Below are 27974 nucleotides of genomic sequence, written 5' to 3'. Positions count from 1 at the left end.
CACTCTATGACTGACACCCTTGGGACATGAAGTGGATACTGTTCTTTGGGGACCTTATTGGGTCCAGCATCTGTGGCCAAGAAAAGTTTTTTGGGTAAGTTCCTTTTGGACTTACTATTACTTGGTTAGTTCAGAGATATGGGAACCAAATGGATTTGGAAATGAATGGCTGATTATACCTCAAGTGGTACGGTGCTGGACTCCTGTCCCAGCTTTGCCCCTGTGTCATCCTGGGTCAATTACTTCTCTCTCAGGCTCAGCTTTATCTGTGATATCAGGACTAGGTGGTCTCCACAGTCCCTCCCCAGCTCCCTAATTCCTGCCAATACTTTTCCTTCCTAGTTCTTATTTGTAAGGTCAGTTTCAGGCATTTCTACTTTCTTACTCCTATATTATGAATTACTAAGAATTACCAGAAATTGTTTCAATTTCTGCCATGCTTAAGGGAAAACCTGGGTCATAGGCTTTTTGGCTTCGCTTCTCTGTTAATGGTTAAGGTTTGGTGGAGCTTTCTCGTCAGCATTTGGCATATGGAGATTTGATAGGTCTTGCCTAGCCGTAACTATGAAAAGTGACATGCAAGGATACACCTGTACATTCTGTGTGTGTGTGTGCATGTGTATGCACACACATGCACACGTGCTCCACACAGAATTCCTTGAGGTTTGCAAGGGAGAGGACGTTTGGGAGGTAGGAAAGGTGAAAGGATGGTATGGTACCCTACTAGAAGATTGGGGGGGATGGAGTCAAGATGGCAGTGTGGGAAGACACGGAGTACATTTCTCCCCACAACTAGGGCACCTGCCAGACACTGGTGGGGGACCTTGACACCCAAGAAGACAGGAGGAACCCCCAAGCGAATGGCTGGGGGTTGGGCCGAAGCTCCTGCAGTGGGAGCTCCAAGTCTGAACCACTGGACTAACAGAGAACCTCAGATCCCAGGGAATATTCATTGGAATGAGGTCTCCCAGAGGTCCTCATGTTGGCATCAAGACCCAGCTCTACCCAACAGCCTACAAACTCCAGTGTTGGAAACCTGAGGCCAAACAGCCAGTAAGACAGGAACACAATCCCACTCAACAACAAAAACAAAAGAGACAGCAAAAGAATAAGTCACAGGTGAAGGAGCAAGATAAAATCCTACAAGACCAAATAAATGAAGAGGAAATTGGCGCTCTACCTGAAAAACAATTCATAGTAATGATAGTAAGGATGATCCAGAATCTCGGAAATAGAATGGAGGCACGGATTGAGAAAATACAAGAAATGTTTAACAAAGACCTAGAAGAACTAAGAACAAACAGACAGAGATGAACAACACAGTAACTGAAATGAAAAATACACTAGAAGGAATCAATAACAGAATAACTGAGGCAGAAGAACAAATAAGTGAGCTGGAAGACAAAATGGTGGAAATAACTGCTGAGGAGCAGAATAAAGAAAAAAGAATGAAAAGAATTGAAGACAATCTCAGAGACCTCTGGGACAACACTAAACGCACCAGCATTCAAATTATAGGGGTCCCAGAAGAAGAAGAAAAAAGGGTCTGAGAAAATATTTGAAGAGATTAAAGTGAAAAACTTCCCTAAAATGGGAAAGGAAATAGTCACCCAAGTCCAGGAAGTAAAGAGAGTCCCATACAGGATAAACTCTAGGAGAAACACATCAAGACACATATTAATCAAACTAACAAAAATTAAATTCAAAGAAAAAATATTAAAAGCAGCAAGGGAAAAGCAAAAAATAACATACAAAGGAATCCCCATAAGGTTATCAGCTGATATTTCAGCAGAAACTCTGCAGGCCAGAATGGATTGACAAGATATACTTAAAGTGATGAAAGAGAAAAACCTACAACCAAGATTACTCTACCCAGCAAGGACCTCATTCAGATTCGATGGAGAAATCAAAAGCTTTTGAGACAAGCAAAACCTAAGAGAATTCAGCACTACCAAACCAGCTTTACAACAAAAGCTAAAGAAACTTCTCTAGGCAGGAAACACAAGAGAAGAAAAAGACCCACAAAAACAATCCCAAAACAATTAAGAAAATGGTAATAGGAACATACATATCGATAATAACCTTGAATGTAAATGGATTAAATGCCACAACCAAAGGACACAGACTGGCTGAATGGATACAAAAACAAGACCCATATATATGCTGTCTACAAGAGACCCACTTCAGACCTAGGGATACATACAGACTGAAAGTGAAGGGATGGAAAAAGGTACTCCATGCAAATGGAAATCAAAAGAAAGCTGGAGTAACAATACTTGTATCAGATAAAATAGACCTTAAAATAAAGACCTTACAAGAGATAAGGAAGGACACTATAAAATGTTCAAGGGATCAATCCAAGAAGAAGATGTAACAATTGTAAATGTTTATGCACCCAACATAGGAGTACCTCAATACATAAGGCAAATGCTAACAACCATGAAAGGGGAAATCGACAGTAACCCAATAATAGTAGGGGACTTTAACACCCCACTTACACCAATGGACAGATCATCCAAACAGAAAATAAATAAGGAAACACAAGCTTTAAATGACACAATAGACCAGATAGATTTAATTGATATTTATAGAATATTTCACCTGAAAGTGGCAGAATACACTTTCTTCTCAAGCGCACATGGAACATTCTCCAGGATAGATCACATCTTGGGTCACAAATCAAGCCTCGGAAAATTTAAGAAAATTGAAATCGTATCAAGCATCTTTTCTGACAACAATGCTATGAGACTGGAAATCAATTACAGGAAGAAAACTGAAAAGAACACAAATACATGGAGGCTAAACAGTGCACTACTAAATAACCAAGAGATCACTGAAGAAATCAAAGAAGAAATTAAAAAATACGTAGAAACAAATGACAATGAAAGCACAATGACCCAAAACCTATGGGACGCAGCAAAAGCAGTTCTAAGAGGGAAGTTTATAGCAATTCAATCTCACCTCAGGAAACAAGAAAAATCTCAAATAAACAATCCAACCCTACACCTAAAGCAAGTAGAGAAAGAAGAACAAAGAAAACCCTAAGTCAGTAAAAGAAAAGACATAAAGATCAGAGCAGAAATAAATGAAAAAGAAATGAAGAAAACAATAACAAAGATGAATAAAACTAAAAGCTCGTTCTTTGAGAATATAAACAAAATTGATAAACCTTTAGCCAGACTCGTCAGGAAAAAAAGGGAGAGGATGCAAATCAATAAAATTAGAAATGAAAAAGGAGAAATCACAACTGACACCACAGAAACACAAAGGATTATAAGAGACTACTACAAACAACTATATGCCAGTAAAATGGACAACCACGAAGAAATGGACAAATTCTTGGAAAGGTACAATTTTCCAAGACTGAACCAGGAAGAATTAGGAAATATAAACAGACCTATCACAAGTAATGAAATTGAAACTGTAATTAAAAATCTTCCAACAAATAAAAGTCCAGGACCAGATGGCTTCACAGGCGAATTCTACCAAACATTTAGAGAAGAGCTAACACTGATCCTTCTCAAACTCTTCCAAAAAATTGCAGAGGGAGGAGCACTCCCAAATTCATTCTATGAAGTCACCATCACCCTGATACCAAAGCCAGAAAAAGATATCACAAAAAAAGAAAATTATAGACCAATATCACTGATGAACATAGATGCAAAAATCCTGAAAAAACTACTAGCAAACAGAATCCAACAACATATTAAAAGGATCATACACCATGATCAAGTGGGATTTATCCCAGGGATGCAAGGATTCTTCAGTATATGCAAATCAATCAATGTGATACACCATATTAACAAATTAAGGAATAAAAACCATATGATCATCTCAATAGATGCAGAAAAAGCTTTCGACAAAATTCAACACTCATTTATGATAAAAACTCTCCAGAAAATGGGCATAGAGGGAACCTACCTCAACATGATAAAGGCCATATACGACAAACCCACAGCAAACATCATACTCAATGGTGAAAAACTGAAAGCATTTCCACAAGATCAGGAACAAGACAAGGATGTACACTCTCGCCACTATTATTCAACATAGTTTTGGAGGTCCTAGCCACGGCAATCAGAGAAGAAAAAGAAAAGGAATACAAATTGGAAAAGAAGAAGTAAAACTGTCACTGTTTTCAGATGACATGATACTATACATAGAGAATCCTAAAGATGCCACCAGAAAACTACTAGAACTAATCAATGAATTTGGTAAGCTTGCAGGATATAAAATTAATACACAGAAATCTCTGGCATTCCTATACACTTACAACAAAAAATCAGAATGAGAAATTGAGGAAACAATCCCATTTACCATCACAACAAAAAGAATAAAATGCCTAGGAATAAACCTACCTAAGGAGGTGAAAGACTTGTACTCAGAAAACTATAAAACACTGATGAAAGAAATCAAAGATGACATAAACAGATGGAGAAATATACCATGTTCTTGGATTGGAAGAATCAATATTGTGAAAATGATTATACTACCCAAAGCAATCTACAGATTCAAACGCAATCCCTATCGAGCTACCAATGACATTCTTCACAGAATTAGAACAAAAAATTTTACAACTCATGTAGAAACACAAAAGACCCCAAATAGCCAAAGCAATCTTGAGAAAGAAAAATGGAGCTGGAGGAATCAGGCCCCCCAACTTCAAACTTTACTACAAAGCTACAGTAATCGAGACAGTATGGTACTGGCACAAAAACAGAAATATAGATCAATGGAACAGGATAGAAAGCCCAGAGGTAGACCCATGCACATATGGTCACCTAATTTACAACAAAGGAGGCAAGAACATACAATGGAGAAAAGACAGCCTCTTCAATAAATGGTGCTGGGAAAACTGGACAGCTACATGTAGAAGAATGAAATCAGAATACTACCTAACACCATACACAAAAATAAACTCCAAATGGAATAAAGACCTAAATGTAAGGCCAGACACTATAAAACACTTAGAGCAAAACATAGGAAAAATACTCTTTGACATAAATCACGGCAAGATCTTTTTTGACCCTCCTCCTAGAGTAATGAAAATAAAAACAAAAATAAACAAATGGGACCTAATGAAACTTAAAAGCTTTTTCACAACAAAGGAAAGCATAAACAAGATGAAAAGACATCCCTCAGAATGGGAGAAGATACCTGCAAGTGAAACAACGGACAAAGGATTAATCTCCAAAATATACAAACAGCTCATGGTGCTCAATACAAAAAAAAAATAATCCAGTAAAAAAATGGGCAGAAGAACTAAGTAGACATTTCATCAAAGAAGACATACAGATGGCCAAGAGGCACATGAAAAGATGCTCAACATCACTAATTATTAGAGAAATACAAATCAAAACTACAATGAGATATGACCTCACACTGGTCAGAATGGCCATTATCAAAAAATCTAGAAACAATAAATGCTGGATTGGGTGTGGTGAAAAAGGAACCCTCCTGCACTGTTGGTGGGAATGTAAATTGATGCAACCACTATGGAGAACAGTATGGAGGTTCCTTAAAAAACTAAAAATAGAACTATCATATGATCCAGCAATCCCACTACTGGGCATCTACCCTGAGAAAACCATAATTCAAAAAGAGACATGTACCACAATGTTCATTGCAGCACTATTTACAATAGCCAGGACATGGAAGCAACCTAAATGCCCATCAACAGTTGAATGGATAAAGAAGATGTGGCACATATATACAATGGAATATTACTCAGCCATAAACAGAAACGAAATTGACTTATTTGTAGTGAGGTGGATGGACCTGGAGTCCGTCACACAGAGTGAAGTAAGTCAGAAAGAGAAAAACAAATACCGTATGCTAACACACATATATATATATGGAATCTAAAAAAAAAAAATGGTACTGATGAACCTATGGGCAGGGCAGGAGTAAAGATGTAGACATAGAGAATTGACTTGAGGACACGGAGCGGGAGGGTGAAGCTGGGGCAAAGTGAGAGTAGCAGCGACATATATACACTACCAAATGTAAAATAGCTAGCTAGTGGGAAGCTGCTGCATAGCACAGGGAGATCAGCTCGGTGCTTTTTGACCACCTAGAGGGGTGGGATAGGGAGGGTGGGAGGGAGACGCAAGAGGGAGGGGATATGGGGATATGTGTATGCATATGGCTGATTCACTCTGTTGTACAGCAGAAACTAACACAAAATTGTGGAGCAATTATACTCCAATAAAGATCTATTTAAAAAAAAAAAAAGGTTAAGAATCCTGGCCAAGGCCACTTAGCTGGTAAGCAGGGGAGTTGGAGCAAAACCCATATGCTTTTGTTATAACACAAGTTAATCTCCAGATAGAATCCTGTATCTCACTGATCTGTCTATATCTGTTAGTTTACTCTCCATTATACTATCTGGCTAAAGGGACTTTGGAATTGTTTATTGAGATAATTACTTATATGTGATTGAGTAATTTTTTTTTTTTTTTTGCGGTACGCGGGCCTCTCACTGTTGTGGCCTCACCTGTTGCGGAGCACAGGCTCCGGACGCGCAGGTCCAGCAGCCATGGCTCACGGGCCCAGCCGCTCCGCGGCATAGTGGGATCTTCTCGGACTGGGGCATGAACCCACATCCCCTGCATCAGCAGGCGGACTCTCAACCACTGCACCACCAGGGAAGCCCTGATTGAGTAATGTTTATAACGATGACTTCCGTTCACACCTGGTCTCTACTGCCAAATAGCTCAGAGGGTTTAGGCATAGCAGGTGGTCAGGGAAGAAGATTTTTCCACAGGCAGCTCAGCAGTAAGTGTGTAATAACTACGCTTGCTGCCATGTGGGCTGATGCGTAGAGCTCTCAGGCTCTCGCTGCTCCTATTCACGTGGCTGAAAAATCTTTCTTTCTCAGGATACAGACTTCTCTTATAATGCAGCGGACGCCTGGGTTGAGGTTTCTTGGCTGAGCTCTGGAGTGCTCACCATAGGCGCTTGCACAGAAAGGGCTGTGTGCCTGAGCAAATTGCAGATGGTTTTAACCAATAGTGTCATCCTTACCCCCAAGTCTGTTCTTGCCTCATAGTAGGGAACCCAGCAAAGGTGGAGGCCACCATGGCCTCAGCAGCTCCCATGGGATGCACGGCCTAGGCAGCCAGCTTGGTGAACATTTAGAGCAAGGGGAAGCTGGCCTCTGAGCATTCAAGTGGTTGGGAAGCCAGGATGCAGGTTGGCTTGGAGGGGGAACAGTGCTGATGGAGATGAAGATGATGGTTTCTCCCCCCACCACACCCCCAGGTCTCTGTTCATTCCATCTAACTCACCTACCTCCCCAGTCTCTCTCACTCTGCTGGTGTCTTCTGTCCTGGGATTCACTCATCTTAAGGATAGGATGGTGACCAGGATGCCTAAAGGTGCACAGCAAGCATAGAACAGGAAGAAGTTGCAGAACTTGTAACATCAGCAGTAACTGGTTGGCATTTAAGAGTTCTGTGAAATCATCTCTTGTGGTGGCTTCTAAGCCTGGCTGGGGATGCAGGTGAGAAAGGCACAAAGAACAGGCCACTTGGCTGCCCACATGGTAGAAGGGGGAGAGGTAGAAGCTCAGCACCAAGGTGACTATTGACTCTCCAGAACATGGGACACATGTGAGGGTGACTGAGAGTGGATCACTAGCCATTGCGCGGTGGCAGCTGGCCAGCCCTGGGTATTGGAAAGTACCAGAGTTAAGAAGAGCTCTAGGAGCACGTACCTGTGTGGAGTAGGAGGGGGGGTGAACATGGCAACCTGCAAACCCCAACATGTCCCCCTTCCCAGGCCAATCTTCCATCTTCAGAAAGAGCTTAAGGTCTGTGAAAAGATTTCCAGGTGGTGGAGATAGGTTGTGTTCTGCCACCCACACTTTCAGGAAGGTATTTTCCAAATAGAGACAAGGACAGTGAGGGCAAGAGAGAGGCTGCCCTTCACCTGGCACCCACTTATGTTCTCTCTGTTTCTAGATATTGATGGGCTTATGTTCATGAGAATAACATAAGATTCTCCCCACGCCCTGCCAGCTTTTAGCACCATCTGAAGTCTGTCACCAAGGTTGTCTGCTCTGGTTGGGGAAAACCTCGTGGGTGATGGGAACTGGTCCTAAGGCCTGGGTGGCAGATTGGCTAGGAAGGTAAAGAAAAGGGCTGGACATCCAGGCAGAGGGAACAGCATGTGCAAAGGCATAGAAGGGCAAAGTATATGGTGAATTCGGAATTTCAGTGAGGCTGGAGCCAAGAATGTGTAGAAGGGAGAGGTGGAGGAGAGACAGATGGGGAAAGGCTCCATTCTGCACCAGCCTTTCCGCCCTGTCTCTCTGCATGCTGCAGATGTGTCTTTATCCTTTGGAGCTGGGTTAATTAGGACATGATGAAATGCACTGTGGTTTTAATCATCATCTGGGCCAGTTAGATTCACTGTGTTCCCTTATCATGAACAGTGCCCAGGAGTATGAAAGTTCTGTTGTGAAGTTATCACTTTGGGAGAATTAAAACACATGCTGTGGATGAATGTGTAACATGATTTTCATACTCTTAAGAGCTCCTTATTCTTATGTTTCTCTTGTTTTTCCTCTTCCTGTTCCTTCTCTCTCCTCTTTCTCTTTGTGATTACTCAAGTCAGTGCTGTATTTTACCGATGCCTCATTTTGCTAACAGAGATGTCAATGCACAGGCACTTTCCAGAACACCCATTTTTAAGACGCCTCTTTTTCTGGGGTATTAGGGTGAGTTGTGACAGAGCATGAGTTCTGCAGATGGGTCCTTGTACTCAGCCAGGAGGAAGGATTTCTCTTCTGTTTTCAACCTGTTTCTTTTGCAAGGCTGCTTTCCTGTGTCAGGGAAATGGTGGTTTGATTCCCCATCTTTGCAGGGCTGCAGTCCAACACCTAGCAAGCCTGTTGGGTTCAAGCTGAGACCCGCCAGCCAGTGGCTTCTCCACCATGGCCTCAGCAGCTCCCATGGGATGCAGTTGGCTGCCCACCTCCGAGAACCCTGTGGAGACCGGATGAGCTGGGAGAAAGTGAAGCTTCATCAATGGCGTTTCCTCCAGACTTGCCATCTGCAACAGAAGCAACTCTGCAGTGGACCTTGCCTCCTTGATGCTAGCCTAGACCCCACGGAGATCCCCCAGAAGCTCCCAGAACAAAGTTAAACTCTGAGAGTCCATCCGGATTGAGCCAGTTTTCTGATGAGGAGATGCTGATCTGCCACATGTGGCTGCACGTTTAGCTCCCTGTGACAGAACCATTTTCTCTGTCAACAGGTCCTTCAGCCCACAGCCCTCTCCAGCAGCTTTTCCTGCATTCATTTGTGTTAAAGGGATGACGCATGTGACAGCGTCGAGTGTGGATTCATTCGGGCCGTCACCTAGCAACGGCCTAATGGCTCCCCTGGCTTTCTGAGCCGGCCCAGAGCACAAAGGCAGCTTTTCAGGCTTAGCCTTCTCCCACCCACACACAGGACTTCAGGGGCCTCTACCCCTGCTGCTGCTGCGGGAGCTAAATGGTGTATAGGAAACAAGTGCGGGACAAATAACAAAGGGGGATTCGGGACTGGCCCCTATCAGGGCCCCATAGGGAGGATGAATCCCGAGTTCAGCCCCAGTACCATGCATTTGTATAGGGTTCTGGAGCTGGAAGGGCCTGGGAGAGCACCCAGCCTCTCCCCTCTTTGCTAAGAAGAAAAATAACTAACCCTCCAAGGATGGAAGGTCTATTCTCTTTTCTAGCTCTTTCCAGCATGGACATTCAGCCAGAGTTTCAGTCCTAGACCCTGACAGTGAAGAAGTGCTTCTTTATGTCTTGAGTTAGCTTTGCGTGTAACTCAGGAACATTCCTTTCTGCAAAATATATATGTTTTTCATTATAAAGTAATATGACCACATTACAGAAAACAGATACGAGGGGAAAAAAGTAAGTCATCCATAATCCCATGACCCGAACATAAGCACTGTCAGCATTTGCTATATTTCCGTTGTCTGTTTTTCTTCCAATGCATCTGCTTTTTCCATACTTGCAATCATGGCATACATACAATTTTGTGTCCTGCTCTTTCACTTAATATTTCCCTTAAAGTTATACCATAAGCACTTTTTCATATTTGCCACGTAGTCTTATTTTTAATGGCTATACATTATAACCAGAGACTAGACCATTTCCTCTCATTCGGCCCAGTTATGTCTGGGATAGTAGGCCTGAGGTTTATTTGCCAGCTGAAAGCTCACCATTATCTTTTACTTTTTTTTCCTTTCTCCAGGGACCAAGTTTTCAGGATTAATGTCAGAAATGGAGATGAGATCAGCAAACTAAGTCAGCTAGTGAATTCAGACAACTTTAAGGTACCTAGTTCTCCTTCTCTTGGGTATCAATTAACTTTAGTGGGAGAAGACTCTTGCAGCACTGGCATTGTTATTCCTGAAGAGTTTCTGTGTATAATCCTGTATTAGTCAACATGCCTTTATACAATTGAGAGGATTGGTGGGGGAGAAGTGCTGTAGATCGCAGCAGTGCTGTCCAGGGAGATGAGAGGCCTCAGCAATGGGCTCCATCTTTCTGTCTGCATTGACTTATTACTTCTTGGGCTTTGCCAAGTATTGCCTGCTGGGGAGGCCTGACCAGATAAAATTATGAAATGGCGAAGTTTTCCCTTGTGCAGAATCCAACCCCTCAGGGATCACCAAAGCTTTTGGCAGCTGTTCTAGAAGAATGAGCTCATTGTGCCTTTTACCTGAACTATCCTTTAACCTGGTTTTACTTCTGTTCTCTTCAGCTCAACTTCTGGAAATCTCCCTCTACCTTTGATTGCCTGTGGATGTCGTGTTCCCTTCTGTCAGTCTGCAGCCAGTCAAATCCTTCCTGAAGTCCCAGGGCTTAGAGTACTTGGTGACTGTTGAAGACCTGCAGGTGGATAGGCCAAGGTCCCTCACTGGTCTCACATAGGACCAAGCAGCCAGAGTGGACTTGAGACATTTTCAAGTTCTGGTCTTATTCTTCTCCATTTAAAAGATGAAGACATTGAAGTATATGGAAGTAAAGTGCAGTGACTTGTTAGAGGAACATGTTGTACTAGAAAGGGCATACATGGGTTAGGAAACCAGCCAGATCTGGATCCAAATCCTGATTTTGCTAACTGCTAGCTGTGTGACTTTGGACAAGCTGTTAACCTCTTGAGACTCTGTTTCTTCATCAGTAAAACGGTAATAGTTATACCTACTTCATACAATTTATTGAGAAGTTTAAGTGGCTCAATGTACATAAAATGTCTAACAGTGCCAGGTATGTCATAGATGCCCCACAAGTATTAAGTCCCTCTCCCTTTTCTTATTTGAAGTCAGGAGGGAAGAACAGAGTGTATGGTGGGTAGAAGGTGGGGCCCTGGTGGGGAGGTGCTGAAGACCAGTCATAAAAAGCATCCTTTGGGAATTCCCTGGTGGTCCAGTGGTTAGGACCCCACACTTCCACTGCAGGGGACATGGGTTCGATCCCTGGTCGGGGAACTAAGATCCCGTGTGCTGTGCGGTGCGGCCAAAAAAAAGCATCCTTTGAGAAAGGGAGAATGTCACCAGCAGCCCCCAGCAGAGGGAACATCACTGCCTAAGCCAGACACCAGCCTCATGAGCTGTATTTGAACAGCAGGGCAGTGTCTGGCTCATGTTCTCTCCTTCACTGAGGTGGGTTGTGGACTAATTGGTGATTTGGCCCAGGAGTTTCCTGATGGTGTGAGCAGCTGTGAGCTTATTAATCATCCTCACATGTCACAGACATCTGCCAGGAACCTTCAAAGTATGAGTGGTTGTAAGAATTTCTTTGTTTCTGAATGGTTTCCCAAGCTGGGTATTTCAGAGGCACTGGATACCAGATGCAGACTGATGGCTAGAGAATTTGTGGTATAGAATAACCAAATAGCACATATGTTGCTTCCAGGAAGTAAGTAGGTTTTGAATGAGGTGATGTATATTGGGCTCCAAGAAGTAAGATTATATAGATATGTGGAAGAAATCAGACCTCCTTTTACACCTTGACATTTGTGCTTCTTGATATGTGTGCCAAGGGTTCTGCCATCTTGGCTACCACATGTCCCAAGATATGGTGGAAACAGCATGAAGCTCCATCCCCAAAGGATCACTTTGTAATGTTGCCCTGTCTGTTTTAGGCCCTTTTAGATAATGAAGATGAGGAAATGCAGTACAATGAAGGTCAAGAACGGAGCAGTAATAACTTCAACTATGGAGCCTATCATTCCCTGGAAGCTGTAAGTATTTCAGAGCAGGTTAAGATCAAGGTCATTGGCTACTCTTCAATTCTTTTCTTTTTTTTTTTTAATTTTAGAATTTTTAAAATCTTTTTATACAGCAGGTTCTTACTAGTTATCCATTTTTCAATTCTTTTCTAATTCTTTGTTTATCTCCCACCAACACCTAAGAGCATAGTGAAACACAAACTGAACGTTTTCTCCCACGTGCTTCGTTCTTTTCTTAAGCAACCCCTCAAAGAAAACGATGAAATAATTGCAATCATTTCCAGTCCTTGTAATTCAACCTTCTTATACCCCACCAGAATCCCTGTATTTTATTCACTCAGATTAAAGTGTTTCTTATCCCAGGCAAATAGACAAGTGATTATTTCCAAGGTTAACCAAATATTTCCACTCATTTATCATGACTACTTATAACGTATATTTATTCCATAATGCGCTTTGGTGCTGTGTTTAGTTAGAAATCACTTATATAGATGACTGACTTTCAAGGTAAGCCAACCCTTCAAATGAGAAATTTAGAGCAGAATAATTTAATATGATATTGGAATTTGAGGAACCAAGAAGGACTGGAATGGAACTGAATCACATAGCATACGGTTTTCTTAGGTCCCTCAATGTCTTCTTCCTTAGTCTGGAAACTCTCTTATTAACTCAGGAAGACACCCCAAATCTAAATTGGTATTCTTCCTATAGCTGAATATATGTTGTACTTTATATCCAAAGATAGAGTCCTTGGCATGCTTTTCATGAGGCATATCCTTTGAATTATTTTTCTTCTAGATGAGGTTTTTTTCAAAGCTTGACCAAATATTTCCCCTTCTTTCCCAGGATTGTCAGTAGCTTTGTTTAATGTGTACACTTCCAGCCGCACTGCCCCTTGATCCCTCTTGTGACCAATGACATACAGCTGCAAAACACCTGGATAAAGTTAGGAGTTCAGTCCAGGGCCATGGACGAAAGCAGAGCTAAGGGCCCACACAGGGATCAAACCCATGATGTTAGCCTCATTAACATGGGGCACTCCCTAGCTGAGCTAACCAGTAGCAAATGTCACCCCAGATTCTGGAAACTCCATCCCCTCACCTGCCTGCTGCAGGAGCCTCACTTTCCCATCCACTCACTTTTGTTCTCTGGCTTTAGGTATCATTGTCATCTGGCTTACAGCCATCTATCATTCCCTGCAAGGCCTTTGCTGTGGGTTGGTGTACCATCTCCCTTCTGACTTGTTCATAGTCAGTTCTTTTTAAAAACAGCTTTTAAGAGCTCATATTCCACAATCACTTGGGCCTTCTTAGGTCTCTAAAGGGAATTTCATGTTTGTCTCTGCCGGGGTTTCTAGTTTCAGATCCTTTGTATGTATTGTTGTGGTTGCTGTTATTGTTGTTAGTTTTGTGGGTAAGTTTTCCCCTGATGTTGGCAGTGTGAATTTGCACCCCTCATCTGGACACAGCTTAGTGTTTTAACTTTTCCTGGGTGACTCTCTTTCCTCTCACGACTCAGGGCAGGCATCTGACGTTCTAGGGTCAGTGGGTAGAGTTTCCAGGCCCTTTGCATGGCCAGAATTACCAATTCCCAGCTCTCAAGTTCCAGCTCCTTGCCCCATGCAGGGTCCATTGCCCTCTACTCCTATTCCTGGTTGCTATAAACTCTCGGTGCCTAAAGTGGATATCTGGTTCTGGGGCTTCATCTTCTGCCCTTTACTGTGTTACCTTGTTCCCTCTAAATTTCTGGCACCCACAATTTTTCCTTTTTTTTGGCTTTTAAATTTGGCTGGGACTCATTTTCATTGTATTTTATCTGGCTTGTCTATATATTTGGGAGGTAGTTTCTTGCTTCTGCTCAATCTGCCATAATGGCTGCAAGTCTGATAAATCCTTTAAGCTTGATTTTATTCTATATTGATTACACATTTTCGTTCTTGGTAAAGCTCCTTCTTTCAATTTTAAGGTCTAAACAGAAATTTGTTTATTTCCTTATTTCAATCCTCAAAAGGTTTGAAAAACTAAGATGGATGAACTCCATTTAAATCAAACTTTTTTTTTTTACTGAAAGCAAATGGAAGCATTTGTAGCCGTGATTTATATAGCTCTTCACGTGCCCTCTCAAAGCCTTTGAAGAATCATTTCCAAAGTGGGGTGCTTGTATGGCAGGGTATAAGCAAGATGGTCCACTGGGATGGAGAAATAAACTATTGCAACTTCTATTTATATTTCTACATATATTTGTATTTATTATTATCTTTAAAATAAATTTATTTATTTATTTTTGGCTGCATTGGGTCTTTGTTGCTGAACGTGGGCTTTCTCTAGTTGCGGCGAGAGGGGGCTACTCTTTGTTGTGGTGCACGGGCTTCTCATTGCGGTGGCTTCTTTTGCTGTGGAGCACGGGCTCTAGGCGCATGGGCTTCAGTAGTTGCAGCACATGGGTTCAGCAGTTGTGGCTTGCGGGCTCTAGAGCGCAGGCTCAGTAGTTGTGGCACGCCCGCTTAGTTGCTCCGTGGCATGTGGGATCTTCCCAGACCAGGGCTCGAACCCGTGTCCCCTGCATTGGCAGGCAGATTCTTAACCACTGCGCCACCATAGAAGTCCTGTATTTATTGTTAATGCAACAATTTTTTTTTTTCTTTTTTTTTTTTTTTTTTTTTTGTGGTACGCGGACCTCTCACTGCTGTGGCCTCTCCCCTTGCGGAGCACAGGCTCCGGACGCGCAGGCTCAGCGGCCATGGCTCACGGGCCCAGTCGCTCCGCGGCACGTGGGATCTTCCCGGACCGGGGCACGAACCCGTGTCCCCTGCATCGGCAGGCGGACTCTCAACCACTGCGCCACCAGGGAAGCCCAACAATTTTTTTTTAACATCTTTATTGGAGTATAATTGCTTTACAGTTGTGTATTAGTTTCTGCTTTATAACAAAGTGAATCAATTATACATATACATATATCCCCATATCTCTTCCCTTTTGCGTCTCCCTCCCTCCCACCCTCCCTATCCCCCACCTCTAGGTGGTCACAAAGCACCGAGCTGATCTCCCTGTGCTATGTGGCTGCTTCCCACTAGCTATCTATTTTACATTTGGTAGTGTATATATGTCCATGCCACTCTCTCACTTTGTCCCAGCTTACCCTTCCCCCTCCCCGTATCCTCAAGTCCATTCTCTAGTAGGTCTGTGTCTTTATTCCTGTCTTGCCCCTAGGTTCTTCATGACCTTTTCTGTTTTTGTTATTTTAGATTCCATATATATGTGTTAGCATATGGTATTTGTTTTTCTCTTTCAGACTTACTTCACTCTGTATGACAGACTTTAGGCCCATCCACCTCACTACAAATAACTCAATTTCATTTCTGTTTATGGCTGAGTAATATTCCATTGTAGACATGTGCCACATCTTCTCTATCCATTCGTCTGTTGATGGACACTTAGGTTGCTTCCATGTCCTGGCTATTGTAAATAGAGCTGCAATGAATATTGTGGTACATGACTCTTTTTGAATTATGGTTTTTGCAGGATATATGCCCAGTAGTGGGTTTGCTGGGTTGTATGGTAGTTCTATTTTTAGTTTTTTAAGGAACCTCCATACTGTTCTCCATAGTGACTGTATCAATTTACATTCCCACCAACAGTGCAAGAGGGTTCCCTTTTCTCCACACCCTCTCCAGCATTTATTGTTTGTAGATTTTTTTTTTTTTTTTTTTTTTTTTGCGTTGTGGAGCACAGGCTCCGGACGCGCAGGCCCAGCGGCCATGGCTCACAGGCCCAGCTGCTCCGCGGCATGTGGGATCCTCCCGAACCGGGGCACGAACCCGCATCCCCCACATCGGCAGGTGGACTCCCAACTACTGCACCACCAGGGAAGCCCTATTTGTAGATTTTTAGATGATGGCGATTCTGACTGGTGTGAGATGATATCTCATTGTAGTTTTGATTTGCATTTCTCTAATTAATGATGTTGAGCATTCTTTCATGTGTTTGTTGGCAGTCTGTATATTTTCTTTGGAGAAATGTCTATTTAGGTCTTCTGCCCATTTTTGCATTGGGTTTGTTTTTCTGATATTGAGCAATGCAACAATTTTTGTTTCTATTTTTTGTTTTATAATGTACATAATATACTTGTGTGGTATTATATATATTCATGGTGCATACTGAATTTTTTTTTTTAAGAAGATGTTGGGGGTAGGAGTTTATTAATTTATTTAATTTATTTTTGCTGTGTTGGGTCTTCGTTTCTGTGTGAGGGCTTTCTCTAGTTGTGGCAAGCGGGGGCCACTCTTCATCGCGGTGCGCAGGCCTCTCTCACTATTGTGGCCTCTCTTGTTGCGGAGCACAGGCTCCAGACGCGCAGGATCAGTAGTTGTGGCTCACGGGCCTAGTTGCTCCGCGGCATGTGGGATCCTCCCAGACTAGGGCTCGAACCCGTGTCCCCTGCATTAGCAGGCAGATTCTCAACCACTGCGCCACCAGGGAAGCCCAACTGAATTTTTTTTTTAACTGATGAAGAAAGTGATAAAAAAGTTTGGAGAGCAATGCTTTTTAAGAACCTTGGCTAAATGGGACCCTTGCTGATAATTGAGCCTAGTATACTGCAAAGGGCCACACTGTTGGAGCAGTATCTGCACAAGTCTCTCTACTCTAGTTTAATGGGCTATAATTTTGTGGACAAATAAAATGTGTTTTTCTCTAGAAAACTGTAGAAACGGATTCTTAGGCAGTTGCTTAAGAATAAGCATTCCATGCCGATAATATTGACAACCCCCAGGTTAGGGGACTGTAAAAAATCATTAAGGTCAACAAGATTAAGTTCACATATACCCACCCAGAGCTGAACAAAATTTTTAAATGCTCCTGTGTTTACCTTTTCACAGTTCAGATTTACCATGAGATAGACAGCATTGCCAGAAATTTTCCTGACTTGGCAAGCAGGGTGAAGATTGGGCATTTATTTGAAAACCGGTCAGTATATGTACTGAAGGTGAGGCCCCATGCACTTTGAAGGGCCCGACTAGACTCAGGTTCCTGGTTCCTTGTGTCCAAGATTCAGCCCTCACACCTCTGAAAGAGGTAGCTTTATAGGACCTCCTTGACTTTAGGGAGGAGGGTGAGGTGAGGAGACATCTACCCGGATTCGAATTTGGTCTGACAGAGGGTCCCCTGCTTCTGCCTAATGTGGGAGGAGTAAGAAGGAGCACATCGCATTCCAAGTTTTGGCTGAAAAGCAGAATCAGGAAGAGATGGGAGGCGGTTAGTGTTCTAGAAAGCTCTCAGATTGGCCACAGTCTTTTCCCTCCATTCCCATCTTCTGTAAATATTAAGACAAATTGGGATGGGCCTAAAAATTCTATTCTGCTTATTTTCCTTATTGGAAAAGCAATCTAGGAAGCTGATTTTAGGGTTGATGTAGTTTTAAGCCCAGTCTATGATCCTTGGCTGCATAAAGCCTAATTTCCAGATATTTCTAACAGATTTCAGGTCTATATTGGCAAAAGAAATAGAGAATTTATGGCAGTGACATAAATTACATAAATAATCCAGCCAAATGAATAAAAAGGAATTTGGAGTTACAAACCATGGAACAAGTGATGGTGCCTAGAATTTGTCAAACCCTTGAATCCATACAGGCCCTGAGGAGCCCAGGTTTATAGCAATGGTGAAATTACCGGTGGGAGAAGACCTGCCATTGAGCTGGTTGCTGTAAAATTATCTACATGAATTTAGATTATTTGCCAACTGCTGGAGACCCTTGCTTCATTAGCACCAAGCTCTGACCCAAGGGGGCCCCACACTAAAAAGCAGCAGCCAGAATTCATTTCATGCTGTTTACAAAGAACTTTAGTGAACCCTCCCTTTCCTCATTTTAAAACTGATTTCATTTATTGCCTCAAGTAGAACAGGCTGGTTCATGCACTTTTGTGTCTCTCTGTTGGGCTACCATTTGAGGTCTTTCAAGAGGCATAATAGTATCTCTAATCACACGGGCATTATAATTCACAGTAGCAATTGTTTCCCCTTCCTATTTGCTTCCAACCTTGGAGTGGCTCAAGCTGCCCGGAGCTGCGGTGCTGCAACTGGGCCCTGCCAGCCAACAAATTAAGCTCCCTGGTCACGAAGAAGCCCGATAAAGGGATGGTGCCCTCAGACATTTGGTCTCTGAATGATCTTAAATTGATTAAATGAATAGGGGCGAGCTAGGAAGAGGAGAGGAGAGGTGAGCGGAGACGCAGGCGGGCAGGAGGGTCATTTTCTGGCCTCTTTTTCCTTCCACAGTTCAGCACTGGAGAAGGCAGGCAGCAGCTGACCATTTGGCTGAATTCAGGTATCCATTCCCAGGAGTGAATCTCACAGGCCACGGTGATCTGGACCGCAAGGAAGGTCATGTTGCCTTGTATTACCCCAGAATTCTGTTGGGCCCGGATTGCCCTGCAGCGTCCCACACAGCTAGACCCTGGCGATGAGATAGGAAGGCACTATGCACAGACATGATAGGCTGGGGGGGGTGCCTTTTCTGATTGGAGAAGCAAAAGATCAGAGCCCCATAGTCAGGCCACTGTGGCTAAATGACAAAGTGCATTCATAGCAGCAAGCAAGCTAATGAGCTGCAGAGGTGGCCCTAAAACCCTGACCCACAGTCAGTCCCGCAGGAAGGGAGCAGGGTCTTCTCAGTAGCAAAGCTCAGGTAAGCTTTACCTTTAGTCCCTTTCAGGCCACCCAGACCCTCAGGGACCTCATGCTATCTCCATGTCCCTCTGGAAAGTCTATTTTAAGCCAGCACCAGTGGAGGGGTGGTGCAAGTGGAGGATCCATCTTCCCTACCCCTAGCACGGGGAGGGGGCGTGCTCAGATTCCTAATAACTATTATGATGTGCGGCTCTCCCCTCCCCTGTTCCCGCCCCCTGGAAGGAATGAATAAACAAGGCAGCCCAGGACTCACTGAGGTTGATGTCATCAGGCAACCATGTTTCCCCAGGTTTTGAAGTGCTCCATGGGCTTTGCAGAGCGCTGCACCTATGAGGGTGGCAGGGAGGCTGCAGAGGGTGGATGCTGTTCTAGGAGTTGGGCATCTTGGGAAGATAAACGGACTTAGACCTAGCAACCCAGCCTGCAGGGCACAGCTGACAAGCTCGTTGTCTCTGCTTAGACTGTATCTGATTATGGGAAGGATCCAGCCATCACCTCCATCTTGGAGAAAATGGATATTTTCTTGTTGACTGTGGCCAATCCTGATGGATATGTATACACACAAACTCAAGTGAGTAATACTGACAGAATAGGCTGGGTTTGGAGTTAAGACTTTTTTGTTGAATTCCTTGCTTTGCAACTAAATAGTTGTATGACCTTAGAGAAAACTTCCACAAAATGTGCACGTTAGGAGCTTCCTTGGGGTCTCATTTTCCAGTCATTCTCTGAGCTAAGAGTCACCAGGGAATATTTTTTTCTTAGAGAGAATAGTCTAATGAACTCCCTATTATGGATCTTGAACAATTATCAACACTTTACCAATCTTCTTTTCATTTCTTTCCCTCCCACACATTTTTCCTGATGTATTTTAAAGCAAATCCCAGACATAAGGTTACTTCATTCAAACTTCTTTAGTAGTCATCTCTAGCTGATGATAATTAAAACAACGAACAATATACCACTATCAACTGTAAAAAATTAATGGAAGTTCTTTAATATCATCTGATATCCCTAATTATCTTTAAACTGTCTTTTGAGACAAGTTTGTTGAAATCAGGATCCAAATAAGGTCTGTACCTGCATTTGGTTGTTACGGCTTTGCAGGCTTTTTTATTCTACAGTGGTACCACCCCCGCCCCCCCCAACATATCTTTTAAAATGTCATTCATTTGTTGGAGAAACCAAGTAAATTGTCCTGTAGAATGTGTCACATTCTGAATTTGCCTGATGGCTTCTTTGTTCTATGCCATTTAATTTATTCCCTCATCTCCTGTATTTCCTATTCACTTGTGGTCAGATCTAGATGCTTGGTTAGAGTCAGGTTAATTTTTTAGGCAAGGATAAAATAGTTGCCGTGCACTTCCTGTCACATCAGTGATCACTGAGGCCCATAATGTCCATTTGTCCCACTTTTACTGAAGCCCAAAGTTATTCAGTGGACTCAAATGGTGTCAGCCTGGGTCCCATCAGGGCATTTTGGCGAGGTCCTTTTCTCCGGGCCAGAAGGGCTAAACCTCCTCTCTCTGGGGCATGAGAGACTCCGCAGTTAGTGAGGGCTGAAGCCCCGATGATCCTCCAGATCTCTGGAGTTGCCTCCAGAGCTGCAGGCAGCTTGTCCCATCCATGGTGCCATCTCCATCATAGTCCCCCAAAGAAAACCTTCACCTCTCCTGTGCCCTGACGCATCTCTGAATGTTGTTCCTTCCTTCGTGAATTTTTCCGAACCGATTATGGAGGAAGACACGGTCTCTAAATCCTGGAAGCTCCTGCGTTGGTACTGATCCAAATAGAAATTGGAGTGTTAGTTTTGCAGGTAGGTTGGGGAGACAGTTTTTAAATCCTGCTACCCCTGGGTAGTCTGGTCCACAGGCCTCTGAGCTGGCAGTGAGGGAGCTGGTTTCCAGGCTAGTTCCATTGCTGGTTCATTGAGAAACTTGGGTAAGTCCCTTATTCTCTCTATGTATCATTTTACTATTATTATTTGTAATTTTGAAAGGGAATGGAGGAACAATTCCTGTCCTCCTGAGAGAATGCTACTATTTTAAAAACTATTCTATCTTATATATATAAATTCATGGGCCTGCTTTGTACCCTGGCCATCCCAGCTTCTGGGCAATACCGGATGGGTGGAAGGGCTGTTGGTGGCAACTCAGAAGAGAGCAATTAGCACTGTTACCCCAACAGGCAAGATCACATTGTGAGGATTAAACTACAGCAGTTTACCCTTAGATGTGTAAATATGAACCTCAGCCCTTTGATGTCATGGAAAGAGAATGAGAATTAGGAGTCCTGGGTTCTGAGTTCCAGTTATTTAAAAATCATCCCCACAATAGTGCCAACTATGTGCCAGGTACCTTCCCATGTATAATCTTATTTATTCTTCTGACTTGGAGACTGAGTTTTCTTGTCTGAAATGAAACAATTGAAGCTCAGAGACAATCTCAAGAGCATATGGTTGATAAGAATTAGGACCTAAACTCACTTTTCAATTTCAAAGCCCGAGAGTTCTCTTTCACTATTCAGCTGTACTGATGTTTTGTTTTTAGTGTAATGTTTTAATGTAATGGTTTTAATTCTCTTACTTGCATAGAAATACCACAAAAACCACTGGGGGAAAAATAATGTGACTGTGGGAAAGGAGCTGATACAAATGTGGGAATTGAGGGTGTCAAAGTTAAGTTACAACAGGGGTGGTTTCACACATACACCAGATACCTTAGGGGCCTATATTGTGAGGTAATACAGAAGGCAGTAATTCTAAATACCTGTCAAATAATCAAGAGATTTTAGCCACAACCATAGATTATCTTTGGCAGCACTTGGCCATTAAGATCTGAACCAAGAGAATGAGTTGACACCAGAATAAATGGAGTCATTTTCATTATTAATTGGTATTCATATTAATTATCTAGAATACTTATTAATTGACAACTCACCGTCAAGTATGATATTAATTATTTATGACAACTGTTGGTGATACAATACAAGGTCAGCTCTCTCCATTTAGAGGAGTTCTACCAGTTTTCCTGCCCATGTGTGGCAGATCCAGCACCCCACTGCCACACCCTCCCTGCAATTTACATACACTATGGACCAGATTCTCAGGGAGAAGCTAGTAATGGCCTGCCTATGCCTTCTCCCCCTCCTCTGGGTAGAGTACCCTGCATTTTTGTTTCCTTAGCCTATGGGTTAAGGTTTCTGCTTCGGCCACCCCCCACAGGAGAGGGAGCCAGTGACAACCCTTGTTCCGAAGTATACCATGGAGCCCACGCCAGTTCAGAAGTGGAGGTGAAACTGGTGGTAGATTTCATCCAGGAACGTGGGAATTTCACATGCTTCATCGACCTGCACAGCTACGCACAGCTGCTGACGTATCCATGTGGGTACATGGTCAAAAAGGCCCCGGATGCTGATGAGCTGGTAAGCGGGGCTGCATCCAGCCCTGGGCATGCTTTTCCCCTGGGTGCTGCAAAGTCCAGGAGCAGGGCTTATTTCAAGAAGCCCCAGTATTCTCTCTCTGTTCTTTGCAGTGTGCCATCAGGCCTACTGGGAATAGGAAGAAGATGATGCCTCTTATTTCTGAGTTTGCTGTGAGTTCCAAGAACCAAACCCAACCCTGTCTTTCCTTCTCACTTGTTTTTCCGACCAAAACATATTGCAGACCCACTGCTTGCCAAGAACTGTGGGTAGCATTGTGGTGGGCAAGGGGGAGGTGCTCCTCACTTGGTGTAAGGTAGAGTTTAAGTAGGGTGTAGGCCACAGCCTAGGGGTGCTCTGGGTCACATGCAATGACTCACCCCAGGATGTGAGCAGGCACTTAGGGTGAACTGACTGGAGTAGGGCTGGCATCCACAGAGTGACTGCAGGCCTCTCTCTCCGCGCTGGTCTGCTTGAGTGTGCCCCTCTGCCCGGGGCCACAGCTAGCTCACACGCCTCCCAGCAGATGCAGCCCCACCCAGGGCTGGCCAGGTGTGGACTAGATTCTGCTCTCGAGGTGCTCTGTGTAGGGCACATCCATATATGGCATCCCTGTCTCCACCTCCTCTCTGGGAGCACCTAACTCTTAGAAGGTTTTCTCTTGAACATACTTGCCCTTCCCTCATGTTCATGAACATGACATTCCCTTCCCTCAGGATAGGTGAAGATGGTTGTGCCTTTATTAGATTTCTAATGGGCTGGTGAGCAGCCTTCCAGATCTATGAAGAGCTTGAATACAGTTCCTCCAATTTGTGTTTATAATATACATGCTTCAGAATGCTTATCTGGTCTTCTTCCACCTCTCTCCTTACCCCCTGCCCCAAAGTGGAAGGAAAGAACTGAGGATAAGAGAAGGAGTTGGAGGAACCATACCATTTCCCTCACTTCATAGTCAGGCCTTTGCTCTGGTTGGTTGGGAAAGAAGGAGACCAGGAGGGAACATTGAGGGTGGGGTCGGGAATTTTTCAAACCACTGCAGTACAGCACAGCTGAGGAATGTCTGGCTTCGGGATCCATTCTTTCTCACTCTGATGATTTCCCCACTCCTAGGATGAGGTGGCAAGGTGTGTAGCCAAAGCTCTGGCTTCCCTGTCGGACCCTGAGTACCAAGTGTGTCCTACCTGCACCACTGTCTGTAAGTACTCACTGAGTTTATTGGTTATAAGGAAATGCTCTGAGAGGATACTTGAAATGGAGCGGGAGAAGAGCTGCAAGTCAGCCTTCCTATGTTGTAGTCTTTTTGTGTTGTTAGTGATAGGCTGAATTTATGTCAAGTCTGTGTGATGGTAGCTGTCGCGTGCGGCCATCTTCATCAAACTGAGGTGGTGGTACGATGGGTAGAGGGGAACCCCTCACCTTCCTGTCCAAAATGAACACGTGTTGAGCATAACAGGTTTAGGTGAGGGGTTCCCCCGACAATCATTAGCATTGAGCTGAAAAAACAAAAACTCTACCAAGACTTCAGACCTGAAGATGGTCTTGAGGCCCATCATCTACAACTTAACCCCAATTGGAGGAAATACCCTTGTTTTGGTTTCTCACTGAAGTGTTTCATCTGAGCATTTCACTCTATTCCTGCTGAGATCCTTCCAGTTCCCTTATTCTGTGAGTCTGATCTTTATATTTTTTTTTATTTGTTTGTTTTGTTTTTGCGGTACGCGGGCCTCTCACTGTTGTGGCCTCTGCCATTGCGGAGCACGGTCTCCGGACGCGCAGGCTCAGCGGCCATGGCTTACGGACCCAGCCGATCCGCGGCATGTGGGATCTTCCTGGACCGGGGCACGAACCCGTGTCCCCTGCATCGGCAGGCGGACTTTCAACCACTGCGCCACCAGGGCAGCCGTGATCTTTAAATTTTTAGATCAAATTGAAGGATATGATTATTCTCCAAGGCCCTAGCTATAAATGGGAAACAGAAACAAAAAATGTGGGGAGCAAAGCTCCTTTCAAGCAAGTGCCCTTCTTTTCCCCTCCTGTGCCTCTTCTGTAAATAGTCTTCCAACAGTTGGTCCACCCTCAAAGCCCCTGCAAACTTGTTGATAATTCTTTCCTTTTCCATACTGTAACTTGCTGTCCCGTCCTACCTACCTCGCCCTCAACTAGCTGTTCCCCTCAGTCTTCCGCTTCTGCGAAGATTCTCCAACCTACCTCTTGGGTCCTCCTCTGTACTCTGATCTCAGCACTCTTGTCTGTGTTTCACATGCCACCAAGCTGCATAAAGCACTCAGCATGATGCTGGTGGTTGTGTTGCTAATTGCAGCAACAATCCAGTAATTACTCATGGTTTATTATTACTAGTGTTGTTGAATGGGAGCTCCTCAGAGAACAAACACATCAGGAGAGGTTCTCCACCCTCTAATTAGTCAGAACTGAGTCCTACACCAAAGAGAGCTAAAGGAACTTGGCAGGAGCCTTCTGAGGAGGTCCTCTCAAAAGATCTTTGCGGGTCACCAGGGTCCTGGCTTTTGGGTCAGATGCCAGTTTAAAGAATGGCCTTTTCCTCTCATGTCAAAAACATTCTTCTCCCCAGCATAAGCTGTGCCAAAATTAAGAGATACTCATCAGATTCCTCCAGCAGAAGAGGAGAAAGGCTCTCCTGAGCATTGTCCAGGATACATAATATTTCCTACCTCTTTCAAGAGCCCATCTTCTGTATTTTTTATAGGCTTTGTCTGCCCTCCTTTATTCCCCAAAATGAAATCAATTTTTGAATAAAAGCACTCTAACTCCCTGGGTTATTGTATGTGTTATATAAGTAGTTGACATTTGTCCCTTCAAGTGCTGAACTTTTCCTTAGATTAATCATTTTAGATGAAAATAATTCTAAAATGGGTTTTCACACTTTCCTGCCTTCTTAAACAGAGTATGTAGAAGAGATTTAAGCTCTGTTCTTCATGACTGAGTGGCCTTCTGAATGTCAGTTGTTGTATCTTGAAGGCCTTCTGTGCTGTACTGGACTGCTCAATCCTTTTGCTGAACAGCGCAGCCTGTTTTGCTTCTTTAACTCTTGTGTCTGCTTTTTAGAGTTTTCATGTCTCCTTCCTCAGGCCACCTTCCTCTAGCAACCCTTTCCCCTCCTCTGGAAACAAGTTCATTGGGCTCGTTTAGCTCATGGATAGATTGTGAGTATTAAGGATGTTCATGACAGCATTGTTTATAGTCACAAAAGACTGGTAAGCAACTAAATGTTCATCAGTAGAGTGCTGGATAAAAACACATTTGGTGCATTACTACAGTGAAACACTATGCAGCCCTTAAATGAGTGAGGTGGATCTGTATGTGCTAATAGGGAATAATCTTCAAATGTTAATTGAAAAATACAGTGTATACAACAGTGTTATTAGTATGTTCCCATATGTGTTTTTTCTTTTTTTTTTGTAAATTTATTTATTAACTTATTTATTTATGGCTGTGTTTGGGTCTTTGTTGCTGTGCCTGGACTTTCTCTAGTTGCGGCGAGAGGGGGCTACTCTTTTTTGCAGTGCGTGGGCTTCTCATTGCGGTGACTTCTCTTGTTGCGGAGCATGGGCTGTATGCATGTGGGCTCAGTAGTTGTGGCGCAGGGGCTTAGTTGCTCCATGGCATGTAGGATCTTCCCGGACCAGGGCTCAAACCCATGTCCCCTGCATTGGCAGGTGGATTCTTAACCACTGTGCCACCAGGGAAGTCCCCCATATATGTTTTTTTTTAAAAAAAAGAGTAGGTAGACTTAGCAGGGACCCAAGTAAAGTGAAGTTCATGAACCTGATCACTTTGCTCAGCAGAGGTCTTCTTGGCCCCTTCCTGAATTTAAAATCTGTTCTGAAATACTTGAGCTTGCCATGTAAATAACTTCTAGAAACTTCTGGTGCCATTGCCTGTTTTTTTAATTCATCATTTTTCTTAGTGTAGAGAAAGGCTGTGGGAATTACATAAGAATTTCAGAGAGTATAGGAGAGCCTGTTCCATAACCTCTGGGAGCATGTAATTGTAGCAGAAGCAGCATCTCTAGAAAATCACAAATGGTATCATGAGAAACAACCTTTAGGAACAATGGAAAAACAAAGGGACCCATATTTTCATTTAGTAGACATATATATTATATAATAAATGGACCCCAAGTCGGTTGAAGAAAGCATGGGCTTTGTCATCAGATGGATTGGGTTTAAATTCCAGCCTTGCCATTTTCCATCTATATTTTCTTAGATAAATTATTCATTCTGAACCTGGATTTTCTCATCTGAAAAACAAGGACAGTAATACCTACCTCATTGGCCTCTTAAAGATGAAATGAGATCATAAGTGTAAACTTTACAGTATGATGACTGGCTCATGGTAGATGTTCAACAAATGATAGCTGCTATTACATTGTTATTTTAGTATTCAGTATCATCTACACTTTGCACTTTTAGCCAGTTTCTTCTCTAGTAGAGTTTTGACTGGAAGAAGCAGGAAAACAGGCCTCTTGCCTTTCGGCAAAGAGAAGTCCCAAGGGCTGTGCTTCTTTCTCTCTGTGTATCAGTTATCTCTTGAGATGTAAAAAACTATCCTAAAATTTAACAGCTTAAAACAATAAACATTAATTTTCTTACACAGTTTCTGTGGGTCAGGAACTCAGGAGCTTCTTATCTGGGTGGCTCTGGCTCAGGAACTCTCAGGACGTTGCAGTTAAGGTGTCTTCCAGGGCTATAGTCATCTAGAGGCTTGATGGGGCTGGAAGATCTTCTTCTCAGATGGCTCACTCAGATGCCTGGCAAGTGAGGGATAATTACTGGCACTGAGTTCTTCAGCACATAGACCTCTTTATAGGGCTTCTTGAGTGTCCTTACAACATGACAGCTGGCTCCCCAGAGCCAGTGATCCAAGAGAGAGCAAGGCGGAAGCCATGATATTTATCACCTAGCTTTGAAGGGCACACACTTTCATTTCTGCAGTCTCCTGAAAAACAGGTCAAGTTGGCCCTGTCCAGTGTAGGAGGGCACAACACAAGGATGTGAATACCAGGAGACAAGGATCATCGTGGCTATCTTGGAGGCTGCCTACCACACTCTGTAAAGATTTGCTTCCAGTGACCTGAAGGAGTCTACACAGTGAGTTGGTGACAAGATGGAAATGAGGATTTAAAATCTCTTGGATTGAGACTAGTGAAGACCCTCATGGTGCAGGACAGTCTGAGACATAGGGATCAGGCCAGTGTTTATGTTGTAGGCCTGATGACTTTCAGTAACTGTAGATCCCTAAGGAACCACAGGTGGGCAGAGCTCCAGGCCCCTTTCCATCTAACCCTGAAAGGAACTAGGCTTCAAAGGTGTTTTCTCTTTTGACTTAACAGATCCAGCTAGTGGCAGCAGTGTTGACTGGGCATATGATAATGGCATCAAGTATGCATTCACTTTTGAGTTGAGAGATATTGGGCACTATGGCTTCTTCCTGCCAGCCAACCAGATCATCCCCACTGCAGAGGAGACCTGGCTGGGGCTGAAGACCATCATGGAGCATGTGCGGGACAACCTCTCCTAGAAGAGAGCCTGCTCTGTCTACATTTATTTATCCACATGTACACACACACACTGAGGCCACTATTAAAGGGAGCTTA

The 27974-nt window shown here is 43.5% G+C and overlaps 2 protein-coding genes across 2 annotated transcripts in view; both read left to right on the top strand.

Annotated features, from left to right (window-relative positions):
* Positions 1-26: 26 nt before the first annotated feature.
* On the top strand, positions 27-27898 carry CPA4 (carboxypeptidase A4; the record flags this gene model as incomplete). The annotated part of the gene is given in 13 exon segments (XM_082661427.1): positions 27-94; positions 10254-10335; positions 10767-10797; positions 10800-10900; positions 12150-12248; positions 17118-17219; positions 18512-18577; positions 18581-18616; positions 19383-19493; positions 20645-20735; positions 22143-22342; positions 23450-23534; positions 27711-27898. Coding segments are annotated over 13 exon segments (1260 nt in total).
* The window catches only part of CPA5 (carboxypeptidase A5), a gene marked incomplete at its 3' end in the record, with an annotated part of 49535 nt that continues 43793 nt past the window's right edge, over positions 22233-27974 (top strand). The window contains exons 1-3 of the mRNA XM_082662473.1: positions 22233-22342; positions 22453-22512; positions 23450-23534. The remainder of the gene's footprint in view (positions 22343-22452; positions 22513-23449; positions 23535-27974) is intronic.

The sequence above is a fragment of the Grampus griseus genome (genome assembly GCF_964374135.1).
Source record: "Grampus griseus genome assembly, chromosome: 9".
Taxonomy (NCBI): Eukaryota; Metazoa; Chordata; class Mammalia; order Artiodactyla; family Delphinidae; genus Grampus; species Grampus griseus.
Note: the sequence above shows the minus strand (reverse complement) of the source record. Positions and strands in the feature narration are given on the sequence as shown.